This window comes from Schistocerca cancellata, chromosome 1 (genome assembly GCF_023864275.1).
Source record: "Schistocerca cancellata isolate TAMUIC-IGC-003103 chromosome 1, iqSchCanc2.1, whole genome shotgun sequence".
Lineage (NCBI taxonomy): Eukaryota > Metazoa > Arthropoda > Insecta > Orthoptera > Acrididae > Schistocerca > Schistocerca cancellata.
In genome coordinates this window covers 266,497,412-266,521,220 of record NC_064626.1, presented here as the reverse complement: position 1 = coordinate 266,521,220, position 23,809 = coordinate 266,497,412, and the positions used below count along the sequence as shown (strand labels likewise).

Genomic DNA, 23,809 nt, shown 5'->3' with positions numbered 1-23,809 from the left:
TACACTATGTAATACCAGTGGGAGTTATGCACAGTACTAGTACATATTGCGTGACTCCTGTCTCCCCCTTGTAATAATTATGTGTACAATTATCTTTTTTAATTATAACAACTTTTCTGAGCTCTATTTGGGGTTTCATGCTCTATACTCTCCATAAAATTGAGATTGCAGTAATTTTATAATCTACTGTAGAAATTTTCCATCCACTCCAGGTTGGTAATAGTTGTATGATGAGTTGGTCTTGATTCAACAGCTTGTTCTGTAGTTAGTTTTTGGCCCATTCGTTTTAAATCATTAGATTTTTTGTACATATTTGAACTTTATCTGTTTTTAATTTAGGTACCTTGCCAGAGAAGGAAAAGAAAGGAGTGGTGCTTATCTATTTTTACCAGATGGTGCTGCTGAAACTGTGAGAATTGTATCTCCCATGATAAGGATTATAGAAGGACCGCTTTTCTCACAAGTTGATGTTGTTGTGCCATTTGTCCAGCACACTGTTAAAGTGTATAATACACCAGGTAATAAACATTGTAATGTATTTGGTTGTAATGGAAATATAATCATTATCCTATGTTGCTCACTGCTTCTTTTCATGTTCATTGTACCTGTAAAGGAGTCAGAACTAGTCATAAAAACTAGGTGTTTTCTTGTTTCACCCATGACAGTTGGTTTATATATATTAATATATATTTGTCAAACCTGATAAAGATTCTTATTTTTCATATTTCTGTTTGTTTGTTGCAGTAGTATGACTTTCATGGAGCTCAGTTAGGACACACATTTCTTGTTTTTGGAAAAAAAATTTGTCATGATTATCCAATGTTTTTAATGCTCACTTGTGGCTTGTTTGTGAATAAATGAATAAACAGGGGCAAGTTTAGCCAAGGCATTTTCTTTAGAAATAACAATAACACCTGTGACAAAAGTCAGGGGATAGCGATATGCATGTATACTGATGGCAGTAATATCACTTACACAAGTTATAAAGGGGCAGTGCAGTGGTGGAGTTAACCTTCGTACTTAGGTGATTCATGTGAAAAGGTTTCCGACATGATAATGGTCACATAATGGGAATTAACAGACTTGAAGTGTGGAAAACTAGGCACGTGGGACATTCCATTTCAGAAATCTGTAGGAGATCCACAGTGTCAAGAACATGCCAAGAATACTAAATTTCAGGCACTACCTCTTACCACAGGGACAATGCAGTGGCTGACAGCTTTCACTTAACAACTGAAAGCAGCAGTGTTTGTGTAAAGTTGTCAGTGCTAACAGACAAGCAGCAATTCATGAAATAACCCCGAAATCAATGTAAAACATATGAGAAACATATCCATTATGACAGTGTGATAATGCGTAAGTGGGCTATGGGAGTAGACGACCGATGTGAGCGCCTTTGCTAACAGCATGACATCGCCTGCAGTGCCTCTCCTGGCTTGTGAACATATCTATTGGAAACTAGATGACTGGGAAACCATGACCTGATCAGATGAGTCCCAATTGTAGATGGTAAACGCTGATGGTAGGGTTTGAGTGTGGTACAGACCCCACAAAGCCATGGCAAGGTATTGTGCGGCTGGTAGTGGCTACACTATGGCGTGGGCTGTGTTTACATGGAATGTAATCGTTTACTGGAAATGGTTATCTTCAGCTACTTGGAGATCATTTGCAACCAGTCATGGACTTAATTTTCCCAAACAATGGCAGAATTTTTATGGATGACAATGCTTCGTGTCACTGGGACACTGTTGTTTGTAATCAGTTTGAAGAATATTCTGGACAATTTGAGTGATAGATTGGCCACCCAGATCACCTGACTTGAATCCCATTGAATGTTTATGGGACATAAACTCTTTGCCTTTATATATGTCTGCTTGTGTCTGTATATGTGTGGATGGATATGTGTGTGTGTGTGTGTGTGTGTGTGTGTGTGTGTGTGTGTAAAATCGTGTCCCTTTTTCCCCCTCAAGGTAAGTCTTTCCGCTCCCGGGATTGGAATGACTCCTTACCCTCTCCCTTAAAACCCACATCCTTTCGTCCTTCCCTCTCCTTCCTTCTTTTCTGATGAAGCAACCGTGGGTTGCGAAAGCTTGAAATTTGTGTGTGTGTTTGTGTTTGTTATTGTTTCTATCAACGTACCAATGCTTTCGTTTGGTAAGTTACAGAATCTTTGTTTTTATTTATATAAATAATAGAAACATTCCAGATGGGAAAAATATATTTAAAAAAATGCTGTGACTTACCAAGCGGGAAATTGCTGGTAGATAGACACAATAAAGAACACACAAACACACACAAATAGCAAGCATTCGCAACCCACGGTTGCTTCATCAGGAAAGAGGAAAGGAGAGGGAAAGATGAAAGGATGTGGGTTTTACGGGAGAGGGTAAGGAGTCATTCCAATCCCGGGAGCGGAAAGACGGAAAGACTTACCTTAGGGGGAAAAGGGACAGGTATACACTCGCGCGCACACACACACATATCAATCTGCACATAACAGACACAAGCAGACATATGTAAAGGCAATGAGTTTGGGCAGAGATGTCAGTCGATGCCGAAGTACAGAGGCAAAGATGTTGTTGAGTGACAAGTGATGTACGAGGGGCGGCAACTTGAAATAAGCGGAGGTTGAGGCCAGGTTGGTAACGGGAATAGAGGATATATTGAAGGGCAAGTTCCCATCTCCGGAGATCTTATAGGTTGGTGTCAGTGGGAAGTACCCAGGTAAACCAGACGGTGTAACACTGTGCCAAGATGTGCTGGCCGTGCACCAAGGCATGTTTAGCGACAGGGTGATCCTGATTACCAACAAACACTGTCTGCCTGTGTCCGTTCATGCGAATGGACAGTTTGTTGCTGGTCATTCCCTCATAGAAGGCTTCACAGTGTAGGCAGGTCAGTTGGTAAATCATGTGGGTGTTTTCACACGTGACCCTGTCTTTGATCGTGTACACCTTCCGGGTTACAGGACTGGAGTAGGTGGTGGTGGGAGGGTGCCTGGCACAGGTTTTACACCGGGGGCAGTTACAAGGGTAGGAGCCAGAGGGTAGGGAAGGTGGTTTGGGGATTTCGTAGGGATGAACCAAGAGGTTACAAAGGTTAGGTGGACAGCGGAAAGACACTCTTGGTGGAGTGGGGAGGATTTCATGAAGGATAGATCTCATTTCAGGGCAGGATTTGAGGAAGTTGTATTCCTGCTGGAGAGCCACATTCAGAGTCTGATCCAGTCCCGGAAAGTATCCTGTCACAAGTGGGGCACTTTTGGGGTTCTTCTGTGGGAGGTTCTGGGTTTGAGGGGATGAGGAAGTGGCTCTGGTTATTTGCTTCTGTATCAGGTCGGGAGGGTACCAGGTCGGGAGGGTAGTTGCGGGATGCGAAAGCCGTTTCCAGGTTGTTGGTGTAATGGTTCAGGGATTCGGAATTGGAGCAGATTCGTTTGCCACGAAGACCTAAGCTGTAGGGAAGGGACCGTTCGGAATGGGTGGCAGCTGTCATAATGGATGTACTGTTGCTTGTTGGTGGGTTTGATGTGGACGGATGTGTGAAGCTGGCCATTGGACAGATGGAGTCAACATTGAGGAATGTGGCATGGGATTTGGAGTAGGACCAGGTGAATCCGATGGAACCAAAGGAGTTGAGGTTGGAGAGGAAATTCTGGAGTTCTTCTTCACTGTGAGTCCAGATCATGAAGATGTCGTCAATAAATCTGTACCAAACTTTGGGTTGGCAGGCCTGGGTAACCAAGAAGGCTTCCTCTAAGTGAAAAAGTATTGTATACCAGGAGTAAATCTAATGATTGTCTCTAACTAGAAGCCTGTAAACATATGTGTATACGAATTAGCTTATTTTAAATTGGTCTAAACTTGTGACTACTTTGACATGTCCTATATTCTTGTAAAAAGAAATCTACGGATGAATAAAGCTGCTGCTACTACTAGCAACATTTGAGGCAAGTTACGGACGGTGACAAAAGAGCAACTGATGTGTACGATGACAGATAAAAATTTAAAAGGCAGCTTGATTTCTATCTCCAGGAAACTTTTAAATAATTATCTCTGTTGAGCAAGTTAAGTATCAGAAATAGGATGCAAGGTTAAAATATGTGTGTGTGTGTGTGTGTGTGTGTGTGTGTGTGTGTGTGTGTGTGTGTGTTTTGCAAGCTAAGAAATGTTGCTCCAAATTCTGGATTGCGAGTCACAACAGATAGAAAAATAATCTAAAGCAACAAGCAGCGAATACTTGTTAACTTGTCTATCATTTATGTTCCTTTTTTTCTCCCTTTTTTCCATTTTCACCCTGTAGATTGTTTTGAATTTATTCATTTTTCTACATTCCCTCCTGGCTAATCCCTCTGTTTCTGGAGTGACTTTTCTTTCTCTCAGGTATCTGCAAATTATGTATTCTTATTTTTTTTGGTTTCTGTAACTCTGTTTCTCTTGGCGAAAACATTTTTAAAAGTCCCTAGAAGGTAAAGATACTTCTAGGTGAAGAAGAATATCAAACTTATGAAAACTAAAATTAATGAAAATAAAAACTTTTCGCTCATAGAAATAGTTTCATGTAGTAGTTTAGACTTAACAGAAATTAATATTAGAAAGCTATGGATGGCATACACTATTTTGATTACTCCGCTCGTAGACATTTGTTATAATCTGTGATTCGGTTTACTCATATTTAAATTTCAAATGTTTAGGAGCTGATTCATTTGGAATTGAAATCCACAACTTGGTTGATATTACGGACCAAGCTAATTATGAACTAGTTATGCGGTTCTCGAGTGGTATACAAAATGGTGATGAATTCTTCACTGATCTAAATGGTTTACAGGTATGGTACATGTATGATAACCATTAAATCTTGCATATAAACGTTAATCACTTGATAGAAATTTACAAATTGAAATAAATGTATTGTACTACGTTTACAGATATTTGTGGCTGTTGACGTTGAAAAATATTGATGACAATTAACTCCCATTGTCTGTTATTTTATAGGAAGTGTTATAAAAGGAATTAAGATGTGTCCAAAAATATTTGTCTAGAAAAGATATTATTTTCTGTTAATTTTTGCACAAATTTTTAGTCAACAAAAATGGATTAAACGTGATAGGGTGTTGTGATATTCCAGAGTGGAAGTATTTTGATGTATATTTAGGTGTTACGTAATGGAGATACCTTCTTTTGATGTACGGTTGGGTAACATAATTGACCTTCTTTTGATGTACGGTTGGGTAACATAATTGTGTGAATGCTACTCACTTAATGAGTACTGAAATCTCCTTGATAAAATGTTTTGTGGACTATTTGTTAAAACTGTTGATGCTTTCTTCAGATGTTAATTAATAGTAACAACTGCTATTCAATATGCAGTCTATTGTTGATGTTTGTGCTTTAATGGATTATGACAGTAATTGTGTATGCAGCATACAGAATGTCTAATTATACAGGATGATTATAATTAAAGTTAAACTTTCAAAATGCTGTAGAAATAACACCACTGTTCAGAATGATGTCAAATTGCAACGGAATATTATTGGAGAAGGGGGAAAATGTATGGCAGAAGAAAAAAAATACTGTGAAAATTGATCAATAGATGGTGCTGCATGTCAGAATACTTATATGAAAACACCTGTCATGTGCACGACCCATTGAAGTTGGTATAAACACGCCAGGTACACGGGTTTTCCTCCTTTCATGTCTGTGACGTTTGCCATGACTATCTCAATGCAGGATTGCACCCTGCTTGTAAAGCTGCTTTAAAAGAATGATGACAATGCACACTTCGCTCTGCAGAAGTTCTGGACACTGAAGGGTTTGAAAAAAGGCATTGGTCCGACGACTGTTGAGGGTCTGGAGAAAAGGTTCCAAAATTTGAAAAGACGGGTTCTTCTAGTGAGCAATCTGGTAGAGGAAGGAAACAAATTGATTCAACATCAGTGGAAGCAGTGGCCACAGCAACGCAAGAGGACATGAGTGGTGGTGTGCAAATGTGTACTGCACAGAGAATTGCCCGAACATTGGACATACCCATGAGCACGGTGCGTAAAATCCTACGAAACATCCTTATTTGCTATCCATTCAAAATTACCCACTTGCACAAGTTGCTTCTCGTTGACCTGCCAGCAAGAGAGACCTTTGCTTTAGAATTTCTTGCTCGCGCAGAAGTGGACAATGATTGGCTGTGGAAGACTTTGTGGACAGACAAAGCCCACTTTTATCTGACAGGATACATCAATACACAGAATTGTTGAATGGGGGGAACAAAAAATCCACGCGCAAATCAACCAGTAACACTTCATCCTGAAAAGGTCACTGTGTGGTGTGGGTTTACATCATCATTTATCATAGGGCCATATTTTTTCGAAGAGACAGGTTCTTCCAGTACTGGCACCTGTACCGCCACTGATAAGTGCTTTGAGAGTGTTTTGCGCAACCAAATCTTTCCAGCTCCCCAACAGCGTGGATGTGTGGATGGGATCATTTTTATGTGAGACGGTGCACCTCCGCACATCGCAAATCCAGTTAAGCAGCTGCTCAAGTGGCATTTCATTATCAGCTGCCATTTCTCTACAGCCTGGCCATCCCAACCACCTGATCTTAATCTGTGTGACTTCTGGCTGTGGGGTTATCTGAAAGATGTTGTGTTCTGTGTTCCGATTGCAAACTCACCTGCATTGAAGGCACACATTGTGAATGTCATTATGGAAACACTTCAATCAGTTATAGAATGTGCTGTTTCTCGACTTCAGCTTGTTGCACAAAACGGTGGACAGCATATTGAACATGTTTTGCGCCAGTCACATGGAAATTAATAATCCAATTTGATTTTGATTGATGCTTTTTATGCGGTTTTTCACCTCTGAACAATTAAAAACCGATGCGATTTATGCTTTTCATGCGGTTTTTGGCCTTTGAACAATTAAAAACCGATGTGAATGAAGCTTTTTATGCAGTTTTTGGTCTCAGGACAATTCAAAACCAATTTTGCCCACCCGATGTGATATGACTTTACTGTGGTGGATGGGCTTATGAAACTAACAATATCACACTTGTACAATGATGCACACTGAGTGTTACAGTTTGTTTAACGCCAAACGTACACCTTAGGCATTGTTGTATGATTCAATGTCATTTGTAGTGGACCACTATTAAATTATGATGCTTACAGCACCATCTATTGCTACATTTTGTAACTATTTATTTTTTGAATGTTTAACTTCAATTATAATCACCCTGTATCTGAAAGATTCATTGTGGATTATGAGGAGATGAAATATTGTTGGTGGGTTGCGTGTCCACTTATTTGAGCTCATGCAGGTTTAGGTGTTTAGTGACTGTTGTTCTCTCTTCACTGGAATATCAGTACTATTGGCACTTATACACTGTATCTACTTGATCGGTACTACACCTGCTTGTTTCATTTACTAGGTTTCTCTCTCTCTCTCTCTCTATCTCTCTCTCTCTGTGTGTGTGTGTGTGTGTGTGTGTGTGTGTGTGTGTGTGGCACAACCTCAGAAGATGCTGGGAGAGTGTGTAATGTTGAATCTTGAGTTAAATTGTACCCTGTGTGCAGTTAATGTCTTATCTTCTGTTCTTTATCAACAGGGCTTGTATGCAAGTGGCATGTCGACATTACTTCATCAACGAATACAAAATATTGCTCAGATGGTGGCCTGTGGCCACTTTTCTAACACTGTTTGATTCTGTACTGGGGTTTTAGTTTCACTATATTGCTTGGTGATCTCACAAGCTCACTATTCGCAACAGCTGACTTACATTACTGTGCCAGATAAATGTTCAATTTGGATATAAAGTATGGAAAGTTTGCAAGGTCCCATAATGACATTGAAGCTGTAGGTCATGGCTTCCGTAAGCTCCTATACCCTATTTCACACTACAAAAGTCATGCTGTAATTGGTCAGTATGGCAGCTTGCAAAGATGAATTTTCTAATTTTTCTTTTAACATATTTGGAACTGGTGGAGCTACTAGATATGTTCACTAAATTTTGATCTGAACTCCTAAGGACATGTGTCATCTTTCTTTTACTTCCAGATTCTGTGTTTCATATAAATATTTTAAGAGAGTAGTTGTCTGTTATAACTCTGTTGTTCATGTGTAAGGGACACAGAAGTTCTTTATTCAGCATCTTTGTTTAATGCGGATGCCACTGTCTTTTGAAGTTTGTTTATGCTAGACATAGTGTTGAAGGTTGTTTCATTCTACAACAGTTTCCATGTTTGTATGCAGCCTTCTTGTATTCAAGTATGTGTAAAAACATGTGAAACAGTGAATTTCTGGTAACGAGGCTCGCAGGTGTTTCTTGTTACACTTGGAAGTTTAAGAACTCTTTAATAATGGTGCAGAACTAGATGTTCTTTTGGATGAAAATGATAAATTTTTGTAAAATGAAGAGTATGCACATGAGCTGGAAAGTGAAACTTTGTTCTAGATAAAACATATGGATGTGATTATGGTCAACAGGTGGAAATACCAAAAGCTGATGAACAGGTATGCATACTTGACAAAATTTAGTGTCATATCATCAAGTCATTAAGAGAGTACTAGATTCTGCATATAAATCTGTTGACACAGAATAGAAATGCAGCATTGAGCTAAATACAGGATCTTATTGGTGTAAAGAACTGTGTCATGCCAACATTACCATGAGAAATAGTACACCTACTCCCTCACTGTCGTCTGAGGTAGCAGAGTAAGCTCAGATACTTCATGACTTTAGCTAGAGGACATATCCTAGATTGATGATTGACCTCAGCCTCATACAGTGCTACAAGGAGACAGCCTGTAGAAATTTAGGAGATGTTCTTGTGTATAGCACATCATAAAGTGCTTGGTATTGAAGATTAAAAATAATGTTTTTGTAATAAAAAACTAAAAAAGAGAAATGAGTTCAATATGGCTGTGTGCCCCAAGATTCACCAGAGAAGTACAATGATGTCAAGAAACCCTGCACATGCAGATCAGTGTGTTGCTGCCTTGCATGTTCAGGAAGGGCAAAGAGTTTCCTTTCAACCAGTTTTGAGTCCATTCATAAATCTTCCTGCGCAGTTAACAGGCAGAGTTTCCACTTTCTTGACTAGATACCTACCTAAAATTCATCAGTTAATATCAAGCGTTATTCTAATGGCTTCCTTTTGTGCTGCAGATTTTAATGCTCCTAAGAGAATTACCTTTGAATTATAATATGATTTGCTTCGTTTTCATTGTCTCAATGAAGGTGGCATGCTGGGTATGCTGCGGAAAACTGTGAATATTTGACTTTTTAATGATGCCCCAAGAAAAGAATAATTTAAGGTGCTTATAAGAAAAAAATTCTTCCTGCTCATTATTATGATTTATTGTAGTTTGCTGTCTATTGCCATTTTGAAGAGTGCACTGTTTGTTAATCTGTTTTCTTTTGAACATCTCTAACAGCCATTATTCTTCTTATGAGCATATAAGGAAGTTTTTTTTTTTTAAATTGAGTTTGTCTTTAGGGTATGCAGTGAAAACAAGTGAGCTGACTCATCTGTCGCACACAATACTACATTAAGATTTATGCCCATTACATTTAGTAGTATTTTAATTGGCAGCATTGTTTTTTGTTGCATAAGAACGATGGAAACAACTGTAAGATTTTGCTGTTAATTTTTATGGTGCTGTAATTTATGTAACCATAGTCCACATTGGCTCCTGATTTCTACTGCGTGAATTGGAATAACTATAATTTTACCATTTAAGAGTGATTTTTTTTTAGTACTGTGAAATTGATTTACTTACAATTATTGTAATGTTACATTTGTGTGGCTCTGACCCACGTTCTCTCTCTTTTTTCTATTATATAAGTAGAAATGAATACGTCTGAGTACTTTACCTGTGTTTTCTGAATGTGTGTCGCATTATTGCCTGCTGCTTGAATGTAGAGAGAGATAAGAGCGCGATGCGATTTATCTAGCACATTTATTTGATTGTAATATGAGTTTTTTTTTTTTTTTTTTGTTGTTGCTTTTTTTCCAAATTCATCATTTGAAAAATACAAGATCATTTTATATTCACAGATTGAGAACTATTGCTGCTGAAGTCAATATTTTCATGTTGTTTAATAGACTATATAGGGGTAGGTCTCGCATTTATAGGAGACGTCTTAGATTTAGAGATGAAGCTTCAGCTATTGAGATCATGTGCAGGTTTGTTTTGAAGAATTTGGAAGGGGAAGGCTTGACAAATAATACTTGCATTCCATGTGACTTGAGATTTCCCAATACGCCAAGGCGTTCAATGAAGTATTGACGTTGCTCGAACAATCACGTGACATTTGACTTGAGCGGTGCTAGTGCGAACGATACACTAGAAACCATGAACTAGGCACTACAACAGTCTATCACTCTGATTAAAATTTGACAATTTTGTGAAATGCCCGAGAAAAGAGCATTCAATTTTGTCATCTTTCAAACTTTTGCTGCATTTGGACAAATTTGCAATTAATGTTGTGTTACATGTATGGATACCAATATACAAACTTTAATGCCGCTTGTTAAATAAAGGTAACATTCAAACATGGAAATGTTGTCCTCCTAGAAACATCAATTGATTCAGAACTCAGACCAGTATTTAAATTGGTTTTGAGAGACTAAGGATTTTCTAAATGGATTGCAAATGAGAAATTCGGTCCATGTTCATGCATTAGAATACCGACTAAAAACTTGTACTTATCTTTACAATATGATGGTGACATTCAGTCGAAACAAGAAGGAAAATTACTTGAGAATGAAAGGTGTAATGAAGGAAATAAATCATATTAAACAGACTGTAATTTTTATCAAGAAAATAAACTATGTGGCAAGACCTGTCATGGTGATAGTACCAACAGACGTCACTAGATTGCAGCAAGCGAAAGTTTGAGAATGGAACTGAATTGTAATTGTGATCCTTTATTTATGTATTAATCGGTGTTGTCATATATGACTTGCACACCTGAAGATGTTGCATTCTGTTTTTCACAGTTTCTCAAACTCATCACTCTGGAAGGGGTGGAAGTGGAAGAGTGACGCCATCTTGGCTGAGAGCTAGGGTTACTGTGAGCAGGGGAGCAATGAGCAAGCAGCAAATTTTGTGTTTCCAATCATGGGAATGTATACCTCAAACTGTGGCTTTTTATGATCATCTACCACATTTAAGCTGCAGTTTGCTTGAATCCATTCATACTCGGAATCAAACTAATTTCAAAACTGAACAAATATTCAGCAACAGTATTCATTTCTGCAGATGATAAAAGTGTAGATAGGTACCAGTGTGTTTCTTGTTGCCAGATTGTTGACACTCGCCATCTACATCTAAATCTACATCTATGTGATTGCTCTGCTATTCACAAAAATGTGCCTGGCAGAGGATTCAGTGAACCACCTTCAAGCTGTCTCTCTACTGTTCCACTCTCGAATGGCGCGTGGGAAAAACGAGTACTTAAATTTTTCTGTGCGAGCCCAGTTTTCTCTTATTTTATCGTGATGATCATTTCTCCCTATGTAGGTGGGTGCCAGCAGAATGTTTTCACAATCGGAGGAGAAAACTGCTAATTGAAATTTCATGAGAAGATCCCGTCGCAATAAAAAAAACGCCTTTGTTTTAATGATTGCCATTCCAATTCACATATCGTGTCTGTGGCACTCTCTCTCCTATTTCGTGATAATACAATGAGCCGCCCTTCTTTGTACTTTTTCGATATCATCTGTCAGTCCCACCTGATGCGGATCCCACATGGCACAGCAATACTCCAGAATAGGGTGGACAAGTGTAGTGTAAGCAGCGTCTTTACTTGACCTGTTGCATCTTCAAGTGTTCTGCCAATGAACACAGTCTTTGGTTTGCTCTCCCCACAACATTATCTATGTGATCACTCCAATTTAGGTTATTTGTAATTGTAATCCCTAAGTATTTAATTAAATTTACAGCCTTCAGATTTGTATGATTTATTGCATAATCGAAATTTAACAGATTTCTTTTAGTACATATGTAAATAACTTCACACTTTTCTTTATTCAGGTTCAATTGCAACTTTTTCCACCATACAGATATCTTATCTAAATAATTTGCAATTCGTTTTGGTCATCTGATGACTTTAGAAGATGGTAAATGACAGCATCATCTGCAAACAATCTAAGACGGCTACTAAGATTGTCTCCTATATCGTTAATATAGATAAGGAACAATAGAGGGCCTATAACACTTCCTTGGGGAACGCCGGATATTACTTCTGTTTTACTCAATGACTTTCCGTCTATTACTACGAACTGTGACCTTTCTGACAGGAAATCACGAATCTAGTCACACAACTGAGGCGATATTCCATAGGCATGCAGTTTGGTTAGAAGACACCTGTGAGGAACGGTGTCGAAAGCCTTCTGGAAATCAAAAAATATGGAATCAATTTGACACCCCCTGTCGACAGCACTCATTACTTCATGAATATAAAGAGCTAGTTGTGTTTTGCAAGAACGATATTTTGTGAATGCGTGCTGACTGTATGTCAATAAATTGTTTTCTTCGAGGTACTTCATAAAGTTCAAATACAGTTTATGTTCCAAAACCCTACTGCAAATTGATGTTAGTGATACGGGCCTGTAATTCAACAGATTATTCTTACTTTCCTTTTTGGGTATTGGTATGACATGAGCATATTTCCAGTCTGTAGGCCATGACATATGATGGGAATGAAAGAGGGGGTGGTGGTAGCTGGTTCTATACAGCCAGTGAGAGAGCGATGGGAGCGATGGACAGGCAATATGTCTGGAAGCAAGAGCCATTATAACATTCTCACATCAATATGTATTTGGAAAGGGGGGGGGGGGGGGATGACTGCTGTGTTCTGAGGTCACCCCATATCGACAACCCCAGTGATAGCAACATGTTAGGGAGAAACAGCCAAATATTTATGATGACAAAGATTCAGATTTCACAGCTATGCTATAACGACAATGGCAATGATGATCAAAAATAGTGATGCCATTGACTACAGGATTAGTATGCAAAAAAGGTAGAAAAGAAAACTGTCTCAAAATTAATGTAATTTTTTTTTTTTGTGTCATTCTATTCCTCCTGGTATTATCAAAATGTAGGCAATCAATAGTTGGCATAAGTTTGGAATAGTTATAATGTTAACTTTTTGACACATACTTTGTCAGTAAAACAGTTTGTAATTTTGATTAGTCAGAATATGTTTAATTTTTTTGTCAAGGATCCTCATAAAAATGGGCCGGTTGTCTTATATTTAGGGTCATTGCCATTTATGCAGCCATGGCACACTTTGGTAAATGACAGGAGATATCCTTGCATTCATGTATTTTGTGCTGATTGTTGTTACACTCTGGCAAAAAATATTGTTTTCTCTTATATTCAGTAATCTACACATAAAAACTGCAGTGTATCTTTCTTCCTCCTCCATTTCATAAATCTTGTTGGACGTGGGTGTGTTATTGATCATCAATTGGCTGGCTATGTTGCTAAGAGCATTACTCACAAAACAGAAAAGCCTCTATTTTTGGGCTGCGTACACTGTTTTATTCAGTCATAAATTTAGTTTAACATGGTTTACATTCTGCTGCAGAGTGAAAAATTCATACTGCTATTCATATGCTGAATACCTTCTAGGAAGGTTAAGACTTGTGTTGTAAAGTGCACTGCTGTACTACTACTTTTATTGAAGGCATTTGATTCCAGTCCAATGATGTACTGACAACATCAAAGACAGCTATGTCCAACCTTTTCTCACATTTTGAACTGAATTCAGTGTGGAGTAATGGTCATAAAGCCAAAATTACTGGTTCATGGAGTGGATTGATGTGGATGTAAATGCAGTGACTCATGTGGAAGGCAATCTTTACAGATTTGGTTACAAATCTGTACTCAAAAATAAAGTTTTATCACCACCTGACGATCCTTTACTCTGGAGAGGAAGAGATCTTTCAGTAATATAATGCTTCTTGCTCCAAGACTATGGGTGTATACAAGTGGCTTGAAGTGCATGTCAAAGTCTTCAGTGTACTTCTCCAGCCTTGAAATTTCCTGACTTGAACTCAACTGGAATGATTGTGAACATCCATTATATGCTGTTTATTTGTCTTATATTTAAGTACTGACTTACGTTAATGATATTTCTGCTTACATGTTACCAAGGGCGTTTTGCTTACATGTTACCAAGGGCATTTTGTTTGCTTTCATCAGTTCCTGTTAACAGTGACTAAAAAACGTCTGCTGCTTTCACAGTCATACATTTTGGCTGTTGTTCACTATGTGTACTCTCTTTTATATTGGTACTTATTGGAGATAAATAATTATTTAAGAATCCTGATATAACTTAATGTAAAAATAAGGGGCATATTTGTAATCCTTTATCTTATTTTTGAATTTTGACTGATACCAAATATGCTATGTCTGAGAGCAGCTTGTTTAAAATTTTTCGTCAGTAAGTAGAACATGCACATGGAATGATAGAAAGGGTTCAGAATACAGTTGGAACATATGTTTTTTTGTGTCTCTTACAGTTCACCTGAAATGAACTTTAGGGCTGTTTTTATTTATCATGGGCATAGTTAATAGGTAAAGTAACTGGCACACACTTATGGACATGCCAAGACCCATGAAAAAACTTCAGCACAATGTTTAGTTTTGGTTTGAACCATTATTCATATTTCTTTGCAAAATAAATACAGTTTTGTGTCATTACACCAAAAATTATTCAATAATAATAATAATAATAATAATAATAATAATAAGCCAGCTACTAGAAAATGTGTTAACATTTTCATGCAGCTGACAGTAATGAGAAGTACTTAAAAGTGGTAGGGGTGCTATTAGTGAAGGAGCAACAACTTTGTGTATGTAAAAATGGGTTGCGATGAAATTATTGTAATCCTGTGTTTTAACTCCTGTTAACATGTTTTGAAATAATTGGCTGGCAGTATTTGCTGTTTAAAACAACAGTTTTTGATGATTTGAAGAAAGTTTACTGCAGCAAAAGTATCACAGAGATATTTAATAACTTCTGGCCCTACTCTGTAGCATACTACATCTGTATGTCATATGACACATGGCTCATAGTATGGATGATTAGAGCAGCAACAGTTTTCATTATTCCCGGAGAAAAGTTCTGTTTCTCGTAACACCAGGATACAATTAGTGTTTCAGATTTTGAGCATAGTAGCCTACATTTGCGTTTATCATCTGTGGATCTGTTGTTGTACAAAGATGTATTCTGCAGAATTGTTTAGTGGCTGTATCACGGCATCCCTGTAATGTTCTTGTCTACTGTGCAGTGCTGCGGTATAGTATAGCCACACTATCCCAAGTAAATTGCAATCCCATGTGAGTTTATCACAGCCTTTTTTCATGTTTTACTTGTAACTTAATGAATGTTTGTTGTTCCCACCATGACAACATTTTTAAAAGTTTCAATTATTTCTAATTCATGAACTCCATGCAATAAACAACAGCCACTATGAACAGTCATACAAGTCTCAGAAACACAATTCATCTGTCGTACTTGTCACGGATCCAGTTTATGAGCAGTTTCAGACAGTGTTGCTGCTTAATGAGAAATAAACCTGCTGCTTTTCAGGTTACTGATTTAGTTTTAATTTGTTATCTTTATGGGTATTAAGAAAAAAATGGTTTCATTTTGTATTAGGTGCACAAATAGAAGTCTACTAGAAAATTAACATTATTTCTGCATCCTGGATCTCAGTATTGTTTGTTTTACATCACGTAATATGAGTTTGTGCAATGTTAATATCTTAGTGTGCGTATGTATGTGTGTGTGGGGAGGGAAGGGTGGGGGGGGGGGGGGGGCCTGCATGTGCGTGCATGTTCCACATGGTTACTTTTTAGTAGTGATTAAGTGTGTTTCACCTCCTCCTACCAATTTTTTTACGTATTGGTTTGTTATTGTCGCATTGCTTCTCTATTTGTTTCCATACAAGTAATTATGTGTAATGTTTAGTTTTTAATGTCATTAACTAGCTCAGCTGCTATTCTCATTAGTTCTACTGATTTATGGCCAGATTTTTTACATTGTTATCGAATAAGTTGGTCACTCTAAACCCCATTTGTACATATTTTATCAACTGAAAAATTATGTATTTTTTGCATAATTTTGCCAGATTTGATTCTTTTTTTGAGAGGGGGGTTATAAAGTATAACAGGGTGTATACGACCCGGGTCAACCGGGAAAAACCTGGGAACTTTTTCATCCGGTAGAAAACCGGGAATTTTTCAGAATCCTGGGAATTTTTCGTTGTTTTAGCTTTCAGTTAAATTTTTGTAATTTTGACTTTTAGGAATTGATTCTCCAGGAAAGAATGTTACTGTATCCTGCTACTGGAGAATGATACTGCAGCAATAAAATATAAACGAGAGGAAAAAATAAAACTTTAGTGGCAAAGGAAATTTGCAATTCACAACAACAAAACACCGTGCATGCACAAGCGTTTTCAAATAGCAAAAATAGGTCAAAGGCGAAGACTTCGTAACAATAAACTGCTTGCTATGAGCATGATGTCACAACTGTTCACATTAGGTTCGTTTGACCAGTTGCCAGCGGGCTGTTGCACATGCGCAGTTCACTCGCGTATAAACAGTGTCTTCGCCCGCTTTCCGCTACTTCAAATTTGGCTATTAGCCGTATCGGCAGTAGCAGCAAGCAGCCAGATGCGAACGAGAAAATTTTTTTCTCATGCGCCCTAGCTGCCAGATTCGCACTGACACAGAGTTGTCGAGTTGTAGTGGGGAGGGGGTTAGTCTCCACGTGACCTGCGTTTATGTTAAGTGATTTCGCCGCTTCTCTTCGTGTACAGCTCCCACGTCAAATAAAAATAAAACGGATTTCTGTGGCCGGGAGCTATCAAGAAATTAAAATACATTCACATAATTACGGAGGGCAAAAATATATTATTAGTTTCAGTTTTCTGATTTTATTTTATTTCCAAGTTAGTAGCAGTCAAGCAGTAATCGCTTTGCAGAACAATGAAGTTATTTTTGCAAGTTTGCTAATGAAATTTGGCTTTATTAATCTTTCTGCTGAGGCAATCATTTTATTTGAATCGAAGTTTTTCATTCTACAGTATTGGCTAGTTCCAACTGTTCGCTGAATTTCAAGTGCACGTTATCGTCTTCTGCCATGTATGGCGTTATGCCACAATAAAGAACCAAAAACGAGTTCGTAGAGTACTGGTACTCCAAGAAAATTTACATCCCAAAAACCACACTGAAAAGTTTAATATCAGATGGGACCTACTTCATAGTGAATCTGGAAAAAGCCAATTTGCACTTCAAGTCGAATTATGCATTTTAGTATGGTTTACGAAATTCCTATGCTCTTTGGAGTATCCTCTGATGCCCTGTTTCTTTTATGGTGTAATGTAAGCTCTCTTAGTGCTTTATACACATGAACATGTGGGCTTCCTACACCACTGCAGTTGCACACGCACAATAATGCCTGTTTTCTGGCGCTCTCTAGCAACTGGTAAATCGAACCTATTTCTAACAGTCTCCTGATAGTATTGCGAACGGTGGTTACAAAAGCGTTACTTTCAAAGTAAATTTCCTTTTACGCAAGATGAATTATGTTACGTGTGAGAAAGTGGGATGGATTTCTAAATCACAGAGCGTTCGAAACTGAACAGTTTGAGGACCACCCACTTACAAGAATTCCGAGCTGAGACATGTATGTCATAATTTTAAATTTACTGGCATGTTTGTGTGATGTATCTTAACGTATAACACACGCAAAAAAAGATCAATATTTGATGTGAAACTTAGCTTCTGTTGTAGCATGTTAATCTTAGAGACCCATATTATATGTGAAAGCTTAGCTTTTCTTGTAGATATACGTTACTGTGTACATTAATGTAAACCGTTAACTTTTCCTCTTGTGTGTTCACGCTTTGTAACCAGTGATCGTGCTATTGGCTGATTATAACACGTGTCATATGCTCTGAATAGCTGCTGTCATCGGCTGGCGAGATCTCTTGGCTTGAGATATGACTGGCTTACAGAAGAACATCGCAACCTCGGTTTCAACACTCCAGAAACTAATGCGCTGTGTTTGGTGCAGTTCGAATTTATACTTTCGTAATACGAAAATATGCAGCGTATATGTTGCTGCAAATCAAAGGTCTTTCCAAAACTTCTCTCCTTTTTTATTAAAAGTCTCTCCAAAATTTCTTTCACCCGTATTTTTTTTTCCGGGAAGTTCTACGTGATAGTATAAAATGTAAACGATTCAAAGAATTGATAAGTTTTACAGTTCCGAGGGAAAATCTACAGAAAACCTACTATCCGAGATTTTTTTTTTCCTTGTCCCCATATACATCCTGTATAATCATTTGAGAGTAGTCTTTAAAATAGTAGCTATGGCATTGGACTTAATCTTAAATTATGGTTGATAATGTGCAAAAGAATGTGGCTATTATTTCACTGTATTACAAGTATTATTAGTAAAATGTTGGTGAGATTACTTTCAGGGGGTAGTTAAATAGATATTGTTTGAGCTGTTAAAGGCTAAAAAGTGTTTCATCAAGTTCTTCTTTTACTTTCATATGTGCTATTACAATCTTATTAATGTTAGATTTGCAATAAATTTTTATAAGTGATTAGGATGAGACTGACACATAAGTGGATAGCTTTTTTTTTTAAGTAAAGGGAGGATGTTCTTTAGAGGAAATATCTTGCCGCTGTACTTGACGTAAGGAAGACATGGAGTATGTAGGTTGTTAGTCTCGATGTTACAGCCAAGTATTTCACTGAGTAAAGAAGGTTTCCATTATTATGAGTGTTGAATGAAAAGTAATGTCTCTAATTTTGTGCCAACGATGAACAAGTTTTCTGAAGCCGTCATGGAAGAAGTTGTCACTCTGTTTCCACAACCACAGTCTCACAGTTCTCTCAAGGTCTTCATCAGAAGCATAACGATGTCCCCACAGACCATCTTTTATTATTGGGAACAGATGGAAGTCAGATGGTGCTAAATCTGGACTGTATGAAGGATGCCGTACGGTGGTGGGGTTCAGTCTCTGAAGTTCTGTGTGGTGGCATGTGAAGTGTGCAGTTTGGCATTGTCATGCTGCATGAAAATATTTCCCTTTTCCTTTAAGACCCTTGTTAGCCATCGTTCCAGAGTTCACAGCATTGTGATGTAACACTCCGAATTTATTGTTGTTCCACGATCAAGGAATCAACAAGGATAACACCATCTGTGTCCCAGAACACTGTGGCCATGATTTTTCCAGCTGAGGGCTGAGGCTTGAATTTTATTCTGGGGCGAGTCTTTGTGTTGATATTCCATAGACTGATGTTTCATCACCTGTCACAATTGAATGGAGAAAGGCGTCACCTTCATTCTCGTAACGTGAGAGGAATTCCTGGCAAATTTCACGTCTGTGAGCTTTCATTTCAGGAGTCAGCATCCAGGGTACCCATCATGCACAGATCTTCCGATAGCCAAGCAAAGCAATAATATGACCCACACATTCTTGTGAAATGCCAGTTGTGCTTGCAGTTTCTCAGGCAGTTTCTCTCTGAGTGATACAATGATTGTCCTGAATCAATCTGTCAACATTTTGCTTGTGAAACTTGGTGGTTGCTGTCACAAGACATCCAACTCTTTGTTTGTCATGCAGGTCACATGTTCCCGCCTCAACATCTTTAAACTTACTTGCCCAATGATGCACAGTACTCACATCAACACAACCACCATAAACTACTTTCATTCTCTGATGAATCTCCTTTGAGGTGACACCTTCTGCTGTCAAGAATTCAATGACTGTGCATTGCTTAAATCACATTGACCGATCGTCTGCGCAGGGTTCCATACTTTACACTGTAACAACACAACCGTTTAATGCTAAGGCTTCGTGCCAACTGGTGCTGTAGAGCAGAGGCTACAGAATAAGCCACTACCTGCTGTATACAAATGCTGCCAACTGTTGAAGGGTTACGAAGGTGGAGGCATTACTTTCCAGTCAACCCTTGTACATCTGAGGCTACTAATAGAAACTGGACTAAAAACTTCAAGTTCCTGTATCTTCCACAATGATCTCATTCATTTAATTTGTGAACGGATTTTCCATCACCCTTCTACTCCATGCACTGAAAAGACTTAAGATTGTTGTTGTAGCATTCTTTTCTATAATCAGCTTTTGCTGCAGCCTAATATGGTAACATTTCAACGTTGCCTTCCTTACACCTTATGTCTACATACTTGCAAAAGTGGATATATTATTCCAGTATTCTGTTAAAAACTTAGTTTTCAGTAGACCTTTGTACAGTCAGTCTTATGTTAAATGAATTTTTCCATTTACCCAGTATGTATTTAAACTTCCAAAATGAGTTCCAGCTCTTAAGGCTATTATTCAATTTTTAGCTAGAGAAAGGTGCCATACATATAAAAGCTGCAGTGAATTCATGTTATGTCCTTCCATTCACTTTTTTTACAAATTTAACTGTGTTTGTGGTTTAGAAGATAATTGATTATGTAAAAAAAATGCCCCATTCATATAATAAATTTATGGCTGTGGTACCCACAGTGAAGAAAATGTAGTCACAGTGCCAGCCGCGGTGGTCTAGCGGTTCAGGCGCTGCAGTCTGGAACCGCGGGACTGCTACGGTCGCAGGTTCAAATCCTGCCTCGGGCATGGGTGTGTGTGATGTCCTTAGGTTAGTTAGGTTTAAGTAGTTCTAAGTTCTAGGGGACTTATGACCTAAGATGTTGAGTCCCATAGTGCTCAGAGCCATTTTGTAGTCACAGTATGTTTGCTTTTGCAGGTTATACGTAGAAAGCGACTTCCAAGATTGCCACTTCAAGGAAATTACTATCCAATGCCAAGCTTGGCATATATTCAAGATAAGAAAGTTCGCCTTACATTATTATCTTCTCAGCCAGCTGGATTTGCATCCCTTAAAGAAGGTCAGATTGAGGTTAGTTCTCTTTTTATATTAATCTGTGTGAGAAAGAAAAGGAGATAAGTAATTTTGTTTGGTGATGTAGTACAAATCATCTCCTTTATGTGAGACTGGAGAAAATCTTGCAGAGAGAGACTAGCAATCCAGAAATTGATAATTTGAGATATGCTTGGATAATGCAGTTGGTAGTGTGGTTAGGGAATTTGGTCAGTAATTCTGTGCATCCCTTCTATGATAACCTCTTAAAAATATGGCTTGCACTCTTTTCCATCATGGTAAAGTATCTGCTGCAAGTCTGGTCACTGTAAGATATTATTTGTAGAAATTGCTCACACCATCTGCTGTTTTGTGTGAATGTTGCAAAATAGGATGACAGTTAGTCATCAGTTGTTTGGGATAGTCTATTATAAATAACTTTTTCAAGAAATTTACGCCATATGCTAAGAGTATAAATTTGTTAGCAGCATACTGGATCAACTGTTTTCTAGCACTCAGGGAGTTTGGCCTCAGTCTCCATCCAACCATGCAGATTCATGTTTTCTATTCTTTCTCTAAATCACATAATTCAGGATGGTTCCTTTGAAACTTTGCATACTTCCACTCAATACTGTCATCTGGCAAAATCTGGGGCAGTTACTGCAGCAGCTCAAGTTTTTTCCAAACTCAAATTCTTGTGGCTGTTTTCCAGATCCAAAGTTGTTTTCTTGATTTTGACCTCGCATCTCATTCAAGCTCACATCTGAAACTCATAACATATAATAACCAACCAATAAGCAACAATACCATCACTTCAGCATCTGCCACCCCTTCCTCATCAATTGCTTCCTCCTTTCCAGCCTAGGCATCTCAGGCAACCACACCTGCTCCAAAACAAAATCTGTCGATACCTATACCAATAACTTTCATGCTGTCTTCTCTTGCATACCCCACATAGATTTTGTCCATAAAATATATCCCAGACAGTTTCCTTCTCTGACCTTCCAAATCAGCTTCCAAGTCAAATATACAGAAGCAGCCCCTTTGTCATTCAGGCCTCAAATGGTTCCAAATGTTACTTTGTCAAAGCTTTGACTTCCTCAGATCCAGCCCTGAAAGGAGATCATTTCTTTCTGAAATCCTTCCTACACCTATTGTGGTGTCACCGCCAGACACCACACTTGCTAGGTGGCAGCTTTAAATCGGCCGCGGTCCATTAGTACATGTCGGACCCGCGTGTCGCCACTGTCAGTAATTGCAGACCGAGCGCCACCACACGGCAGGTCTAGAGAGACGTACTAGCACTCGCCCAGTTGTACGACGACTTTGCTAGCGACTACACTGACGAAGCCTTTCTCTCATTTGCCGAGAGATAGTTAGAATAGCCTTCAGCTAAGTCCATGGCTACAACCTAGCAAGGCGCCATTAGCCTTACAGTGCTTGTATTTAAAGAGTCTCATTTGTATCGTCAAGAGCGATGTATCACAATGATGGATTAAAGTTAAGTATTAACGCAGCTACGTACTTTTCTTTATAGCATTCATTAAGTATCCTGTTTCAGACCTCACGCCAGCCGGCGTGTGTGTACGCGTGCATTTCGGCTACTTCCGAGTGGCATGGCTGTCTTGCAACGCCACAACAGTTGGCGACGAGGATGGGATTGTGCTTTTGAATGTGAATGTGGACTCCCTTATTCAGATACTATGGTGCGTGATGCAATTGCACAGAACGTTTCTGATGTTCGCATAAGGGAACAGATTTTGAAACTCGTCAATCCCTCCCTTCAACAAGTGATAGACATATTGGATAGGCAAGACACACTTGACTTTGCTCAGGAATCCTTTGAAACTTCGCCAGCTGTGTGTCGCATTAACCGGCCCGCCGGGCGCGCTGCACGGAACTGTAAACAGCCTTCGCGCACATCCGCGCAGCCACGTGTCCCGCGAAAGCAAGCAAATGCAGTGCTGAAATCATGCCTGCGGTGTGCAACTAGACATTCGCGTGAGAATTGCCCGTCACGCCAAGCTATTTGCTTTTTCTGTAATAAAAAAGGACATGTTCAAAGTGTTTGCCAGAAAAAGCTTAGATCGGACACTACCAACCATTCCAGGCCCTTTGCTTTGCGCCGGAATCAAATCAAGGACACTCAGGCTCGGGAACCTTCGCCCATGGACATTCATGTAGTTAATGCCACTCCGCCCTGTGCTACTCTCTCTAACTGTGACTGTGTTCGTCCCACAAAAAGTGTGCGTCGACGTCGACGGAAATCCCGTCACGTCGCAAGTGATTCTGTACCAGTGTCTGTTCAAGTTGCACAAAACAGTTGCTCTTGTCGTCAGCAGGACAATAAACTTTTTGTAGATTTGGACTTTCCCGGTCAAGTGATACCGTTCCAGCTCGATACCGGAGCTGCAGTTTCATTGCTCAATCACGCCACGTACAAACAACTGGGCGCACCTCCTTTGCGTGCCGCAAATGTTCAGCTCACTAGTTATTCAGGACAGCTTATCCCTGTGTTAGGACAGTGCAGCCTTCTTGCAACATACAAGGGACAAACAAAACTTGTGTCTTTTTACGTTCTTTGTTCTTCTTCTGCAGTGAACTTGTTTGGTTTAGATTTATTTCAGTTGTACGACGTCTTTGCTAGCGACTACACTGACGAAGCCTTTCTCTCATTTGCCGAGAGACAGTTAGACTAGCCTTCAGCTAAGTCCATGGCTACGACCTAGCAAGGCGCCATTAACCATATCTGAGAGTCTCACTTGTATTATCAAGAGCGATGTACCACAAGAATGAATTAAAGTTAAGTAAACAGAAGCTCCGTACTTTTATTTGTAGCATTCATTAAGTATCCTGTTTCAGACCTCACGCCAGCCGGCGTGTGTG

General features: G+C 38.8%; 1 protein-coding gene across 1 annotated transcript in view; it reads left to right on the top strand.

Moving 5' to 3' along the window:
- Nucleotides 1-23,809, top strand: part of LOC126170901 (alpha-mannosidase 2) — a 197,518-nt gene that overhangs the window by 167,377 nt on the left and 6,332 nt on the right. The window contains exons 16-18 of the mRNA XM_049920758.1: nucleotides 340-518; nucleotides 4,694-4,827; nucleotides 20,810-20,962. Of these exons, the coding sequence (XP_049776715.1) occupies nucleotides 340-518; nucleotides 4,694-4,827; nucleotides 20,810-20,962 (466 nt within the window). The remainder of the gene's footprint in view (nucleotides 1-339; nucleotides 519-4,693; nucleotides 4,828-20,809; nucleotides 20,963-23,809) is intronic.